Below are 17146 nucleotides of genomic sequence, written 5' to 3' on the forward strand. Positions count from 1 at the left end.
CACACACACAGCCTGGTCCAGGAATTGAACTCACTACTTAATGATTGTGAACCCAGCATTCTAACCACTGAGCTATGTGCATCTCTCTCTCTCTTTCTCTGTGTGTATACATACATACATATATATGAATGTATATACAGGAGGCAGCTTCTATATATGGCTGAAATGAGAAGACCCAGAATAGCTTTTCCTATTTTTAATTCCAATATTTATAGCTTGTACTTAGCATTAAGGTTTTTAATAAAAATTACTTAATGAGTATAAGACTTTATTTATGTATATTAAATAAATAAATAAATTAATTAATTAATAATTTAGGCGCAGGAGTGGCTGTGTGGTGAGAAACTTGTTAACTAACCACATGGTTCAGTCTGGTATATGTGTGTTTTGTGTTTGTTCCCCTAACATTGTTTGACAACTGATGCTGGTGTGTTTATGTCCCCATTATTTAATGATGTGTAACTGTTCTTAGAATCATGTCTATTTAAAAGAAAACTGAAGGGTCTCAGTTGGGGATTGATAAATATAAAAAAAGTCAATAAGGCGCAGGAGTGGCTGTGTGGTAAGTAGCTTGCTTACCAACCACACAGTTCCGGTTTCAGTCCCACTGCGTGGCACCTTCGACAAGTGTCTTCTGCTATAGCTTCAGGCCGACCAAAGCCTTGTGAGTGGATATCATAAACGCATTCATACAGGGCAAAACCATATCTTTGTGACATCTGTGGTAAATCATTCTCTGAAAGTGGTGTCCTAACTGAACACCAGTGCAGGATAGAAACCATATCATTGTGATATCTGTGGTAAATCATTCTCATACAATAGTTGACTTGACTATTATAAGCATATCATACTGGGGAAAAGACAATATCACTGTTATATCTCTCGTAAATCATTTTCTCAAACGCATTTCTGTCACATCAGTATTCACACAAAAGTGCAGGCCATTCAGTATTAATCTTTATTACAACAATTATGGCTATTTTTTTCTGCTGAAAGACGGGCTATTTTTATCTCCTTCAGATATGATGTTATCGACTTCAATTTCAAAAATGTCAACATCAATTCATGAATGTCATGTATATATATATGGAAGTATATCACAATGCCTTTGATTTCTGAAGATGATTGCTTGGATTTTTGAGCAATTTGCTTTGAGAGAATAAAAAATGGGAATAATGAATAAAAGGTTACACTGAAGTTGATTTGTCTAGGTGTTTTCATCATTGTTGCTGTTATCATCATCATCCTTTGGTGAATTTTTTTTTTTTACTGGCATGGGTGGCACAGTGTGACATGAGCTGGCAACCCATGATGCTGCACTAGGTTCCAGTCTGATTTGTTTGGGTTTCTTTGGATGTATTCTCCTAATAGAGTTTATGCTGTGTGCGTATGCACACTCACACATATATGTGTACATACATATATCATCATCATCATCATCCTATGAAAAAATATATATATTTCCAATGATACCGAGGGGAAGGTGGTCCGCCACGCTTTTTCCAAGCAAAAATAAGGAGTTTGCAGCATATTGTGAGGTTAGGGTACTTGAATCTATGCAAAAAATCTGAGTTTTTTTGTTTATCTTTATGAAAATGTTGTGGGTGAAAATATCAAAATTTACCCGAAATTCTTCTGGACTCAAACTTCTCCGAAAAAAATTGTGACAACAAATTCGTATGTAATCGTATTCTATACCATCTAAAAAGTATTGTGATCGTAATCTATCTCATCAGAAATGTAGTCATGGAAATTTTGAATTACTGTTAATCTACCAAATCATCATCATCAATTAACGTCCGCTTTCCATGCTAGCATGGGTTGGACGATTTGACTGAGGTCTGGCAAACCAGACTCCAATCTGATCTGGCAGAGTTTCTACAGCTTGATGCCCTTCCTAATGCCAACCAGCTGTAGAACTCTGCCAGATCAGATTGGAGTCTGGTTCGCCAGACCTGTCAAATATACATATATATATATGTACAAATGATAAGAAGACAAAGAAAATTGTTTAACACATCGTGACAGGGCAGTAAAAACAGTTCCTCTGGTACTGAAATTCGTGTGATGGGTGAAAAGTTATTTGACCAGCGACTTCGGAAATGGGAGAAACTATTAAATAGATAACTTGGACACTTGCTCAGGAATTAAACAATGAAGATATTTATGTTTGTGGTGGCGAAGTTGTGTGATCTGCAGTAGAGTAGACTAAATTGCCTCCCACCAAGCAGACCAACTTCGTAGCCTTAGAGTAAATAGGCAAGGGAAAGAGATGCAAAAAACAAACAAAAAATGAGAATTATATATATATATAAAGCTGAAGTTGTCTGTGTATGGCAGGTTTGGTAGCTTTCACCTAACACTATCTCCTGAGATTCTGCAGCGCAAGTTGACCAAAATTGAGAGTATGATAGAAGAAGGCTTACTCTTCCTACCGTAGAAGAAAAAATTCAAATCAGACCATGTTAATACCAAAAATTATTTACATCAATAAGGTACTTTTTCTCTATGAAAATCCCTATTTTTTACGATTTTTTGACTGCTGTGTCATTTCTCGGTGTATTTCAACCAGAAAAATGTTCACTTAAAGAGAATAACAAGCTACATAATGCAAAATTTTTACCTTTAAAAAATTCCAATTTTAAAGGGTCGTAAAGAAAACAAGCCCGAGCAACGCTGGGCTATACTGCTAGTATATATATAAAGAGCTATGTGTAATGACTGTATGACCCAAGGTATTTGTAATCAGTCTCCCCTCTACAGGCCACCAATGTCATCCAAGTGAAGGCCAAAAGCCAATGCAGCTTGGCACCAGTGATGTTGCAGCTCATTTCTAGAGGTGAGTGAACTGGACCACCATGAAATAAAGTGTCTTGCTCAAGAACACAACACACAGCCTGGTCCAGGAATTGAACTCACTACTTAATGATTGTGAACCCAGCATTCTAACCACTGAGCTATGTGCATCTCTCTCTCTCTTTCTCTGTGTGTATACATACATACATATATATGAATGTATATACAGGAGGCAGCTCCTATATATGGCTGAAATGAGAAGACCCAGAATAGCTTTTCCTATTTTTAATTCCAATATTTATAGCTTGTACTTAACATTAAGGTTTTTAATATAAATTACTTAATGAGTATAAGACTTTATTTAGATATATATTAAATAAATAAATTAATTAATTAATAATTTAGGCGCAGGAGTGGCTGTGTGGTAAGAAACTTGTTAACTAACCACATGGTTCCGGGTTCAGTCTGGTATATGTGTGTGTTTGTGTTTGTTCCCCTAACATTGTTTGACAACTGATGCTGGTGTGTTTATGTCCCCATTATTTAATGATGTGTAACTGTTCTTAGAATCATGTCTATTTAAAACAAAACTGAAGGGTCTCAGTTGGGGATTGATAAATATAAAAAAAGTCAATAAGGCGCAGGAGTGGCTGTGTGGTAAGTAGCTTGGTTACCAACCACACAGTTCCGGGTTCAGTCCCACTGCGTGGCACCTTCGACAAGTGTCTTCTGCTATAGCTTCAGGCCGACCAAAGCCTTGTGAGTGGATTTGGTAGACAGAAACTGAAAGAAGCCCGTCGTATATATATATATAGGAGTGGCTGTGTGGTAAGTAGCTTGCTTACCAACCACACAGTTCCGGTTTCAGTCCCACTGCGTGGCTCCTTGGGCAAGTGTCTTCTGCTATAGCCTCGGGCCGTCAAAGCCTCATGAGTGGATTTTGTAGACGGAAACTGAAAGAAGCCTGTCGTATATATATATATGTGTGTGTTTGTCTCCCCAACATTGCTTGACAACCGATGCTGAAGTGTTTACGTCCACGTTACTTAGCGGTTTGGCAAAAGAGACCAATAGGATAAGTACTAGACTTACAAAGAATAAGTCCTGGGGTCGATTTGCTTGACTAAAAGGCGGTGCTCCAGCATGGCCGCAGTCAAACGACTGAAGCAAGTAAAAGAGAAAGAGAAAGGGTTACATTCTCTCTATAGATTAGTATAAAGGAGCTAATTTTGAATTCCCATATACAAAGTAAACAATCAGGTGGGGTTGGTTGTATTTAACAGGAAAAAACTAACCAAATAAGGGAGTATGGAATTTTAAATATTGGGGACTAAAATTAATATCAAACTATCCATAATCAATACAGCTCAGATATTAGTATGAAAGAAATCATCATCATCGTTTACTGTCCGTTTTCCATGCTAGCATGTGTTGGATGGTTCAACTGGGCTATGGGAAGACAGGAGGCTGCACCAGGCTCCAGTCTGATCTGGCATTGTTTCTACAGCTGGATGCCCTTCCTAACGCCAACGACTCCGTGAGTGAAGTGGGTGTTTTTTAGTGCTACCGGCACAGGGGCTGCATGAGGCTGGCAAACAGCCCCGATTTGTTGATGCTTTTATGTGTCACCGACATGGACGGCGCTGGCATCTTCCATGTTCGGGTGGAAGGAGACTGGAATAGGGTAGCCATTGACATCATGAACTATTGGGAAAATGTATACCCCTCAATGGTCGACTGTGGTCCAGAGCAGATGGCTATATGGAGAGAGATCAGGATGGAATGTGCTGCCAAAATTGCCAGAAGACAATGGAGGTAGTCTTCTGGTACAACATACCGTCCAGGTTAGGGCAAACCGAAATGTCTGCCTCGAAAAGAGCCATATTCTAGTGAAAAGGGAGACATCTCAGCATGGTGTCTGTACAGTTCGAAGACGAGGTGTGGGTGAAGACCCTGAATGCTTGTGTAGGGCATTGGCCATAAATTTATAACAGACGGACTATAGACAGGAACCTCACAGCAGGCTACTTAGTGAGTTGCTCTGCAGAGAAGGGACTTCCGATCTTTTCCGTTTGACCGGCAGTTTTTTCTAGCAGTGTCATATGAAATTGTCACCCATAATTATGACCCTACTATGGATCTATTGCATTTCAATCTCTTTTAGGGTTAGGGGTGGGGGGAAGGGTATCTTTTTCTTCCGAAATGTAAATAAACCCAATCTGTTTCTTAAACGAGGGACATATTCATACGGCACAGAATGTTTTCACCTTAGTAGACGTCATTGATTGGTTGAAATTGAAGAAAAAAAACAACAAATATCTTACAAACTATAGAATTTTCTCAATAAAGCCAAGAGAAAAAGATGTTTTATAAACACATTCTACCAGTATATGAAGTTTAAAATTGTTCATAATGGTGAGAAGCCATATCATTGTGATATCTGTGGTAAATCATTATCTGCAAACGGTAACTTGTCGATTCACAAACGCATTCATACTGGGGAAAAACCATATCACTGTGATATCTGTGGTAAATCATTTTCTGAAAATAGCACTTTAACTAAACACAAGCGTTTTCATACAGGAGAGAAACCATATCGTTGTGATATCTGTGGCAAGTCTTTTTCTCTCAATAGCGCTTTAACTAGTCACAAACATATTCACACAGGTGAGAAACCATATCGCTGTGATATCTGTGGTAAATCATTTTCTGAAAATAGCACTTTAACTATTCACAAGCGTATTCATACAGGTGAGAAGCCATATCAATGTATTATCTGCGGTAAATCATTTTCAGAAAATGGTCTCTTGACTAGACACAGACGTATTCATACTGGGGAAAAACCATATCAGTGTGATATCTGTGGTAAATCATTCTCACGAAAATTCCACTTAAGTAGACATATGAGTATACACACACAAGTGTGACTGTATAAGTATTAAAATTTGTTACAACATGCCTAAAATTACTTCTAGTTTTTCTGCAAAGAGACAGGGATTTTTTTTATCTCTTCAAATTTCATGGTATCAACTTCAATTTCATCAATGTCAACATCAAATTCAACTAAGACTTTGATTTCTGAAGATGGTCATGCTGGAGTTTTGAGGAATTTGTTATGAGAGAATAAAGAAATGAGAATAAGGAATAAAAACTGAATTAAACTGAAGTTGGTTTTGTCTATGTACTTTCATCATTGTCATCATTTTCATCATCATCATCCTTCAGCGATAGCTTTTCTTTATATGCTGTCATGGGTGGGACAGTTTGACATGAGCTGGCATGCTGCACCAGGTTCCAGTCCGATTTGTTTGGGTTTCTTTGGATGTATTCTCCTAATATTAACCAGTTTACAGTTTATGCTGTGTGCTTTATATCATCATCATCATCATTTAACATCCGCCTTCCAAGCTAGTATGGGTTGGACGATTTGACTGAGGACTGGTGAACGAAATGGCTGCACCAGGCTCCTTTCTGATCTGGCAGAGTTTTGACAGCTGGATGCTTTTCCTAACAACAACCACCCCGAGAGTGTAGTGGGTGCTTTTATGTGTCACCGGCATGAGGAACAGTCAGGCAGTACTGGCAACGGCCACGCTCAAATGCTTTTAGCTCAAAAGAGAGCATAGGATTGGTTAAAATTCAAAAAATTAAACTACGTTAAACAAACAAATTACAATTTTCTCAAGAAGGCCAAGAGAAAAAAACGTTTTATTTTGACACATTCTACCAGTATACGAAATTTTAAAGTGTTTAATTAACTAGAAATTGTGTTGAAAAGTGCCGTTCAAAAGGAAAAGATCCATTTAGGGTTAGGATCAGTGACAAGGATGTCTCAGTTTTAGACGCAGCAAAAGATTTTAGCTAAATAGAAAATTCGAAAAATTAAACTATGTTAAACTTACAAATTACAATTTTCTCAAAAAAGCCAAGAGAAAAAGATGTTTCATTTTGACACATTCTACCAGTATACGAAGTTTTAAAGTGTTTAGTTGACTAGAAATTGTCTGCCGTTCAAAAGGAAAAGATCCAATTTATGTGCTGGAAAAGGAGTAGACTTTATTAAAATAATCTGGTGTAAATTTGGAAAAACTCCAAAGTAATTTATTGACAGAATGGGACAAAGAAATTCACTGGAGCGGAAAAAGGAGTAGACATTATCAAAATAATCTGGTGAATGGGACAAAGAAAATCACTGGAGCGGAACCAACAACTCAGCAGAGCCATCTATTGGAGAATTGAAGAAATACAATCATACGAAGGGAAGTAACTTCTACAACACAGTGAACCACTCAATGTTACAGTAATTATTTTTCGAAGCGGGAACCTGACAATAATTAGGTAAATATATTTCTTCGGCTTAATTAATGATTTCCAAATTGAAATGTTGATTTGATGCTTATAAAATACTATGACCGACTGATACATGTGATAGGACTGAAATTAATTGGTAAAGTGAGAATAAAACAGCGTAATTAATTAGTAAAATGTGAGGAGTCCGATTGAAGAATTCCACATTAATATATGTTATCCTGTTGTTTATGAGGCATTGATAAAACGGTAAGTTAATAAAGATTTACTCTAATGTTACATTAATAATAGTAATGATGATGATGATTTCAAAACTGGCCCAGGGTCAGCAATCTTTAATACGAGCGATAAGTCGATTGCATGGGTCCCGGTTTTTTCCCAAAAGAGATGAAAGACAAAGTCGATCTCATCCGTATTTGAACTCAGGACTTTCCGCCGAGATTGGCTTTGTATTTCATTCCATTCTGTGTGAAGAAAATAATAATGATGATGATGATAATAGTAATCTTTTGATAATTAAAACAATAACCTTTTGTGCTTTTGACCTGAAAATTGGCGGGAAGGCATAAGTGAATTACATGGACCCTAGTACTTGATTGCTTCTTATTTTTTCTACCTGGAAATAATGAAAGGGGACCTTGATGTGATTTGAACTTTGAGAGTAATGATGCGATCTTTTCACTTTGACCGGCAGATTTTAAAAATGATTTCTATGTAACTAAAACATTTAAAACTTCGTATACTGGTAGAATGTGCTTAAAAAACATCTTTTTCTCTTAGCTTTCTTGAGAAAATTCTGCATTTTGTAACATATTTGTTTAATTTCTTGCATTTCGGTAATTTCAACCAATTAATGACGTCTATTGAGGTGAAAACGATTTCTGGCGGCGTTATATGAAAATGTCCCTGTTACATATTATATATTCGTTTAAGAAACAGATTGGGTTTATTTACATTTCTGAAGAAAAAAAAAGATACCCTTCCCATATTGAAATGCAATAGATCGATACTAGGATCATAATTATAGGTGGATACTAAATAGGGAACGATTTTGTTATCCAGCTCTGATTACGAGTGACCCCTCAGTTTATGGCCACGGGGTATCTTTTTTTTCATAAAAAACAGACATTTTCATATGACACCGCCAGTAAATGTTACGGCAGAAATCGTTTTCACCTCAATAGATGTCTTTGATTGGTTGAAATTGCCGAAATGCAAGAAATTAAACAACAAATATGTTACAAACTACAGAATTTTCTCAAGAAAGCCAAGAGAAAAAGATGTTTTATAAACACATTCTACCAGTATATGAAGTTTAAAATTTTTTAGTTACATAGAAATTATTTTAAAAATCTGCCGGTCAAAGCAAAAAGATCCTAATGATGTGTAGGGCACTGCCCATGGGCTCATCGTAGACAGCATGAAGACAGGGACCTTCACTGCTGGATAGCTAGCGAGCTGGTCCAGAAAAGGGAATCCCGGTCGGGCAACATGAAGTCTTAAATCAAACATTTTTCTGAAAGGTAAAGGTGAAGTGTGTAGTAAACTTGTGTGGGTATACCAATGTTTCAATGCCTCAATGAACTCTGACCCCTGTAAACATTGACATTAAATGGCTGACAGTGTTCATGTTGTAATATTTACAATGTTGAATTACTATGTCACTTAACTATCCTCTTTATCTTACTGTTTCTTTTTCTATTTCAGAATATCACATCATGATGACATGAAAGAAATTACTTCGTTCAGATATGCCTTTGATATTTTTATCAACTAAAGGAAGACGATATATTTATAAGGAGCATTCATCTATGCATCAACGTTTCTATATAAATATAATCTATGACAAACAACAGCAGAATATTTTTCTTGTCTGGAATGTAGAGGAGGTGATTGCTTTACAAGTTTGGATAATTTTACAAACGAGTTGACAGTTTTCACCTGTTGATTTAGGTATTAAGTAAGATCACAGAAGAAAGAATGATTTACATTAAATTATTCTTTGAAAAAATTAATGCAAATGGACACAAACATATTCATAGAAAAGAAAAAAACAATATTAATGTGATATATATGACAAATTATCCTGTCATAATGAATAATTTAACTGAACCTAAAAACCCTGATACAAGAGAGAAACCATATTTCTGTGATGTCTGTGGAAAAACATTCTCTCGAAGGAGTCACTTGACTATTCACAAGCGTATTCATACAGGAGAGAAGCCACATCATTGTGGTATCTGTGGTAAAACATTCTCTCAAAGTAATGGCTTAACTAAACACTGGAGCGTTCACACAGGAGAGAAACCATATCATTGTGATATCTGTGGTAAATCATTCTCTGAAAATGGCACTTTCACTAAACACAGGCGCATTCATACAGGAGAGAAGCCGTTTCATTGTAATATCTGTGGTGAATCATTTTCTCTAAAGAGCATTTTAACTCGACATAAACGTATTCATACAGGAGAAAAGCCATATCATTGTGATATCTGTGGTAAAACATTCTCTCAAAGTTATGACTTAACTAAACATCGGCGCGTTCACACTGGAGAGAAACCATTTCATTGTGATATTGTGGTAAATCATTCTCTCGTAGTAGCCACTTGTCTGGTCATAAACTCATTCATACAGGAGAGAAACCTCATCATTGTGATATCTGTGGTAAATCATTCTCTGAAAATGGCACTTTAACTAAACACAAACGCATTCATACAGGAGAGAAGCCATTTCATTGTGATATCTGTGGTAAATCATTCTCACGTAATGGTGACTTGACTGTCCATAAACGTGTTCATACAGGAGAGAAGCCATATCATTGTGATATCTGTGGTAAATCATTCATTGTAAAAGGTGATTTGACTCGACACAAGCGTATTCATACAGGAGAGAAGCCATATCATTGTGATGACTGGTAATTTATTTTCTTGTTATAGTGAATTGACTAAACTTAAACGTATTTATAGTGGGGAAAAGCCATATCAGTGTGATATCTGTGGCAAATCATTTGCTGAAAATAGCCATTTAATTATTCACAAACGTGTTCATACAGGAGAGAAACCATATCATTGTGATATCTGTGGTAAATCATTCTCTGAAAGTGGTGTCCTAACTAAACACCAGTGCAGGATAGAAACCATATTGTGATATTTGTGGTAAATCATTCTTTGAATGTGGTGTCCTAACTAAACACCAGTGCAGGATAGAAACCATATCATTGTGATATCTGTGGTAAATCATTCTCTGAAAGTCGTGTCCTAACTAAACACCAGTGCAGGATAGAAACCATAGCATTGTGATATCTGTGGTAAATCATTCTCTGAAAGTCGTGTCCTAACTAAACACCAGTGCAGGATAGAAACCATATTGTGATATCTGTGGTAAATCATTCTCATACAATGGTGACTTGACTAATTATAAGCATATTCATACTGGGGAAAAACAATATTACTGTGATATCTATGGTAAATCATTCTCTCAAAAACGCCATTTATATACACATGTGAGTATTCACACAAAAGTGCAACCATTCAGTATTAATCTTTATTACAACAATTATGGCTATTTTTTTCTGCTGAAAGACAGGGCTATTTTTATCTCTTCAGATATGATGTTATCAACTTCAATTTCAATAATGTCAGCATCAAATTCATGAATGTCATGTATATATATGGAAGTATATCAACAATGCCTTTGATTTCTGAAGATGATTGCTCTGGATTTTTGAGCAATTTGTTTTGAGAGAATAAAGAAATGGGAATAATGAATAAAAGGTTACACTGAAGTTGATTTTGTCTATGTGTTTTCATCATTGTCGCTGTTATCATCATCATCCTTTAGTGAAATTTTTTTTCTTTACTGGCATGGGTGGCACAGTGTGACATGAGCTGGAAAACCATGATGCTGCACTAGGTTCCAGTCTGATTTGTTTGGGTTTCTTTGGATGTATTCTCCTAATAGAGTTTATGCTGTGTACTTCAAATATATGTGTGCCTATGCACTCACACACACATATATATGTGTGTATGTGTATATATATATATATATATATATATATATATATATATATATATATATATATATATATATGTATATATATCATCATCATCCAATGAAAAAAATATATGTTTACAATGATACCGAGGGGAAGGGGTTCCGCCACACTTTTTCCAAGCAAAAATAAGGAGTTTGCAGCACATTGCAATGTCAGGGTACTTGATTCCATGAAAAAAATCTGAGTTTTTTTGTTTGTCTTTATGAAAATATCAAAATTTACCCAAAATCCTTCTGGACTCCAAATTCTCCGAAAAAAACTGTGACAACAAATTCGTATGTAATCATAATCTATACCATCTAAAAAGTATTATCATCATAATCTACCACATCAGTCATGGAAAATTTTGAATTTCCGTTAATCTACCAAATCATCATCATCATTTAACGTCCGCTTTCCATGCTAGCATGGGTTGGACGATTTGTCTGAGGTCTGGCAAACCAGACTCCAATCTGATCTGGCAGAGTTTTTACAGCTGGATGCCCTTCCTAACGCCAACCAGCTGTAGAAACTCTGCCAGATCAGATTGGAGTCTGGTTCGCCAGACCTCAGTCAAATATATATATATATATATATATGTACAAATGATGAGAAGACAAAGAAAACTGCTTAACACATCGTGACAGGGCAGTAAAAGCAGTTCCTCTGGTACTAAAATTCGTGTGATGGGTGAAAAGTTATTTGACCATTGGCGACGGAAAATGGGAGAAACTATTAAATAGATAACTTGACACTTGCTCAGGAATTAAACAATGAAGATATTTATGTTTGTGGTGGCGAAGTTATGTGATCTGCAGTAGAGTAGACTAAATCGTCTCCCACCAAGCAGACCAACTTCGTGGCCTTAGAGTGTGTAGGCAAGGGAAGAGAGATGCAAAAACAAAAAAAAAATGAGAATTATATATATATATAAGGCTGAAGTTGTCTGTGTATGGCAGGTTTGGTAACCTTCAAATAACACTATCTCCTCCAAGACCCTGCAGCGCAAGTTGACCAAACTTGAGAGTATGATAGAAGAAGGCTTGCTCTTCCTTCTTTAGAAGAAAAAATTCAAATCGGACCATATTAACACCAAAAATTATTTACATCACAAAGGTGCTTTTTCTCTATGAAAATCCCTATTTTTTACGATTTTTTGACTGCTGTGTCGTCATTTTTCGGTGTATTTCAACCAGAAAAATGTTCAATTAAAGAGGATAACAAGCTACATAATGCAAAATTTTACTTTTCAAAAATTCCAGTTCTAAAGGGTCGAAAAGAAAACAAGCCCGAGCAACGCTGGGCTATACTGCTAGTATGTATATAAAAAGGGCAATGTGTAAAGACTCCCTTCAGTCATTAATGACCATGGTATTGCATCTAGGAAGTTCACCTCAAAGGCACAACTCCAGGCAAGGTTCTTTTCACGGAAGACCAGCTGTTGCCCATGCACACCAGTCTCCCCTCTCATCATCATCATCATTGTTCGACCGTGGTCGAGACAATGGAATTTACCATGTTACGCCAGACTTCACGGTCCATCATGGCATGACGGAGGTCCTGTTGCTGGATGCCTGTATCCCTGGAGATTACATCAGGGTAGGAGAGTGTGCGCCCTCTGGTATTGTGAGTAGATGTCTTCCAGAGGAGAAGGGTAGAAATTGCCTCGTTTTCCGCTCTACAACAATGTCCAGCAAACTGGACTCTCCTACCTTTCACAAGAGATGACACAGGTGGTAGTTTCCTATATATTTGCATTTTGGTTGGATGGTGCCTCCACGAGAGATTTTGAGCTCTCATAAGGAGGCGAGTGTAGGTTCCATCCAACCGCCTCTCAAGCTTCTTTGATAACGTCCAGGTTTCTGAGCAATATAGTAGAATTGGTTCGACTGTGACTTTGAAGATTTCAAGTTTGAAGTCTCTACTTAGATTTGATGACCAGATCTTATGCATGTCATTACAGGCTGACCAGGCCATACTCTTTCTAGTTAGAAAGTCTTTCCCAGATGATGATATGTATGACCCAAGGTATTTGTAATCAGTCTCCCCTCTACAGGCCACCAATGTCATCCAAGTGAAGGCCAAAAGCCAATACAGCTTGGCACCAGTGATGTTGCTCATTTCTACAGGTGAGTGAACTGGACCACCATGAAATAAAGTGTCTTGCTCAAGAACACAACACACAGCCTGGTCCAGGAATTGAACTCACTACTTAATGATTGTGAACCCAGCATTCTAACCACTGAGCTATGTGCATCTCTCTCTCCCTCTTTCTCTGTGTGTATACATACATACATATATATATGAATGCATATACAGGAGGCAGTTGACAAAGCCAGCTTCTATATATGGCTGAAATGAGAAGACCCAGAATAGATTTTCCTATTTTTAATTCCAATATTTATAGCTTGTACTTAACATTAAGGTTTTTAATATAAATTACTTAATGAGTATAAGACTTTATTTAGATGTATATTAAATAAATAAATTAATTAATTAATAATTTCGGCGCAGGAGTGGCTGTGTGGTAAGTAGCTTGTTAACTAACCACATGGTTCCGGGTTCAGGCCCACTGCGTGGCACCTTGGGCAAGTGTCTTCTGCTATAGCCTCGGGCCGACCAAAGCCTTGTGAGTGGATTTGGTAGACGGAAACTGAAAGAAGCCCATCGTATATGTGTATATATATGCGTGTTTGTGTTTGTTCCCCGAACATTGTTTGACAATCGGCAAAAGAGACTGATAGGATAAGTACTAGGCTTACAAAGAATAAGTCCTGGGGTCGATTTTCTCGACTAAAAGGCGGTGCTCCAGCATGGCCGCAGTCAAATGACTGAAACAAGTAAAAGAGAAAGAGAAAGGGTTACATTCTCTCTATAGATTAGTATAAAGGAGCTAATTTTGAATTCCCATATACAAAGTAAACAATCAGGTGGGGTTGGTTGTATTTAACAGGAAAAAAGTAACCAAATAAGGGAGTATGGAATTTTAAATATTGGGGACTAAAATTAATATCAAACCATCCATAATCAATACAGCTTAGATATTAGTATGAAAGAAATCATCATCATCATTTACTGTCCGTTTTCCATGCTAGCATGTGTTGGATGGTTCGACTGGGCTATGGGAAGCCAGGAGGCTGCACCAGGCTCCAGTCTTATCTGGCAGTGTTGCTACAGCTGGATGCCTTTCCTAACGCCAACCACTCCGTGAGTGAAGTGGGTGTTTTTTAGTGCTACCGGCACAGGGGCTGCATGAGGCTGGCAAACAGCCCCGATTTGTTGATGCTTTTATGTGTCACCGACATGGACAGCGCTGGCATCTTCCATGTTCGGGTGGAAGGAGACTGGAATAGGGTAGCCATTGACATCATGGACTATTGGGAAAATGTATACCCCTCAATGGTCGACTGTGGTCCAGAGCAGATGGCTATATGGAGAGAGATCAGGGCGGAGAGTGCTACCAAAATTGCCAGAAGACAATGGAGGTAGTCTTCTGGTACAACATACCGTCCAGGTTAGGGCAAACCGAAGAGTCTGCCTCGAAAAGAGCCATATTCTAGTGAAAAGGGAGACATCTCAGCATGGTGTCTGTACAGTTCGAAGACGAGGTGTGGGTGAAGACCCTGAATGCTTGTGTAGGGCACTGGCCATAAATTTATAACAGACGGACTATAGACAGGAACCTCACAGCAGGCTACTTAGTGAGTTGCTCTGCAGAGAAGGGACTTCCGATCTTTTCCGTTTGACCGGCAGTTTTTTCTAGCGGTGTCATATGAAATTGTCACCCATAATTATGACCCTAGTATTGATCTATTGCATTTCAATCTCTTTTAGGGTTGGAGGTGGGGGGAAGGGTATCTTTTTCTTCCGAAATGTAAATAAACCCAATCTGTTTCTTAAACGAGGGACATATTCATACGGCACAGAATGTTTTCACCTTAGTAGACGTCATTGATTGGTTGAAATTGAAGAAAAAAAACAACAAATATCTTACAAACTATAGAATTTTCTCAATAAAGCCAAGAGAAAAAGATGTTTTATAAACACATTCTACCAGAATACGAAGTTTAAAACTGTTTAGTTACGTGGAAATTAATTTAGAAAACTGCCGGTCAAACCGAAAAGATCCTAGAATATACAAATATACGTTGTTAAATTACTCTGGTGAGAATTTAAATAAAACTTGAAGATGGAGTTATTGACAGAAAGGGACAAAGTTAAAAAAACACCGGAACGTATCCAACGAGTCAGTAGCACTCTCTATTGGAGAATTGAGGAAATACAATCATATCAAGGGACACAACTTCTAAAAGACATCAACCACGAGGCCAAAGTAGCTAATTAGGGAAGTTAATTAGGGAGGTTAAATACCGTTCACTGAGTCGCTGTTTATTTCTGAATACGGTAAGTTGACACAGATTTACTTTAAGGCTGTAATAGTGTTGATAATACTACTAATAATAAGGTAAATAATAGAATTCTGTGAACCTCTCGATGTTACAGTAATTATTTTTCCAAGCGGGAACCTGACAATAATTAGGAAAATATATTTGTTCGTCTTAATTAATAATTTCCAAACTGAAATGTTGATCTGTTGTTTATAAAATACTATGACCGACTGATACATGTGATATAAAGTAAATTAGTTGGTAAAAATGAATGTAATGTGGCATAATTAATTAGTAAAATGAGAAGAAACCGATTGAAGAATTCCACATTAATTAATTCTGTCCTGTTGTTAATTAGGCATTGATAAAACGGTAAGTTGATGAAAATTTGCTTTAAGGTTATATTAATAATCGTAATGGTGGTTTCAAATTTTTGCCCAGGGCGAGCGGGAGTCGATGACACGGGCCCCAGAATTTCCTGAAAGGGATGAACGGCAAAGTGAACCTCGGCTGTATTTGAACCCAAGACTTACCGTCGAGATCGACTCTGGGATCTTTTCGGTTTGAACGGCAGTTTTTAAAAATATTTTCCACGTAACTAAACAGTTTTAAACTTCGTATATTGGTAGAGTGTGTTTATAAAACATCTTTTTCTCTTGGCTTTCTTGAGAAAATTCTATAGTTTGTGAGATATTTGTTGTTTTTTTTTCTTCAATTTCAACCAATCAATGACGTCTATTGAGGTGAAAACATTCTGTGCCGTATGAATATGTCCTCGTTTCAGAAACAGATTGGGTTTATTTACATTTCTGAAGAAAAAAAGATACCCTTCCCCCCACCCTAACCCTAAAACATATTGAAAAGCAATAGATCGATACTAGGGTCATAATTACGGGTGGACACTAAAAAGGGAACGGTTTTGTTTTCCAGCTCCGTTTACGAGAGACCCCTCAGTTTATGGCCACAGGGTATCTTCTTTCTCATAAAAAACAGGGACATTTTCATATGACGCCGCCAGTAAATTTTACGGCAGAAATCGTTTTCACCTCAATAGATGTCTTTGATTGGTTGAAATAGCCGAAATGCAAGAAATTAAACAACAAATATGTTATAAACTACAGAATTTTCTCAAGAAAGCCAAGAGAAAAAGATGATTTATAAACACATTCTACCAGTATACGAAGTTTAAAATCTGCCGGTCCAAGCGAAAAGATCCTAATGATGTGCAGGGCACTGACCATGGGCTCATCGTAGACAACATGAAGACAGGGACCTTCACTGCTGGATAGCTAGCGAGCTGGTCCAGAAAAGGGAATTTCGGTTGGCAACATGAAGTCTTACATCAAACATTTTTCTGAAAGGTAAAGGTGAAGTGTGTAGTAAACTTGTGTGGGTATACCAATGTTTCAACACCTCAATGAACTCTGACCCCTGTAAACATTGACATTAAATGGCTGACAGTGTTCATGTAATATTTACAATGTTGAATTACTATGTCACTTAACTATCCTCTTTATCTTACTGCTTCTTTTTCTATTTCAGAATATCACCTCATGATGACATGAAAGAAATTACTTTGTTCAGATGTGCCTTTGATATTTTTATCAACTAAAGGAAGATG

General features: G+C 37.1%; 3 protein-coding genes across 3 annotated transcripts in view; all 3 read left to right on the forward strand.

Moving 5' to 3' along the window:
- Nucleotides 1-17146, forward strand: part of LOC115225502 (E3 ubiquitin-protein ligase MIB2-like) — a 233569-nt gene that overhangs the window by 76638 nt on the left and 139785 nt on the right. The window lies entirely within an intron of this gene.
- LOC115225501 (zinc finger protein 678-like) overlaps nucleotides 1-17146 on the forward strand; it is a 65960-nt gene that overhangs the window by 8452 nt on the left and 40362 nt on the right. The window lies entirely within an intron of this gene.
- The window catches only part of LOC118768065 (zinc finger protein 91-like), a 65127-nt gene continuing 52410 nt past the window's right edge, over nucleotides 4430-17146 (forward strand). The window contains exons 1-3 of the mRNA XM_036513855.1: nucleotides 4430-4513; nucleotides 5415-5661; nucleotides 9350-9637. Of these exons, the coding sequence (XP_036369748.1) occupies nucleotides 4430-4513; nucleotides 5415-5661; nucleotides 9350-9637 (619 nt within the window). The remainder of the gene's footprint in view (nucleotides 4514-5414; nucleotides 5662-9349; nucleotides 9638-17146) is intronic.

Source organism: Octopus sinensis, linkage group LG27 (assembly GCF_006345805.1).
Source record: "Octopus sinensis linkage group LG27, ASM634580v1, whole genome shotgun sequence".
Lineage (NCBI taxonomy): Eukaryota > Metazoa > Mollusca > Cephalopoda > Octopoda > Octopodidae > Octopus > Octopus sinensis.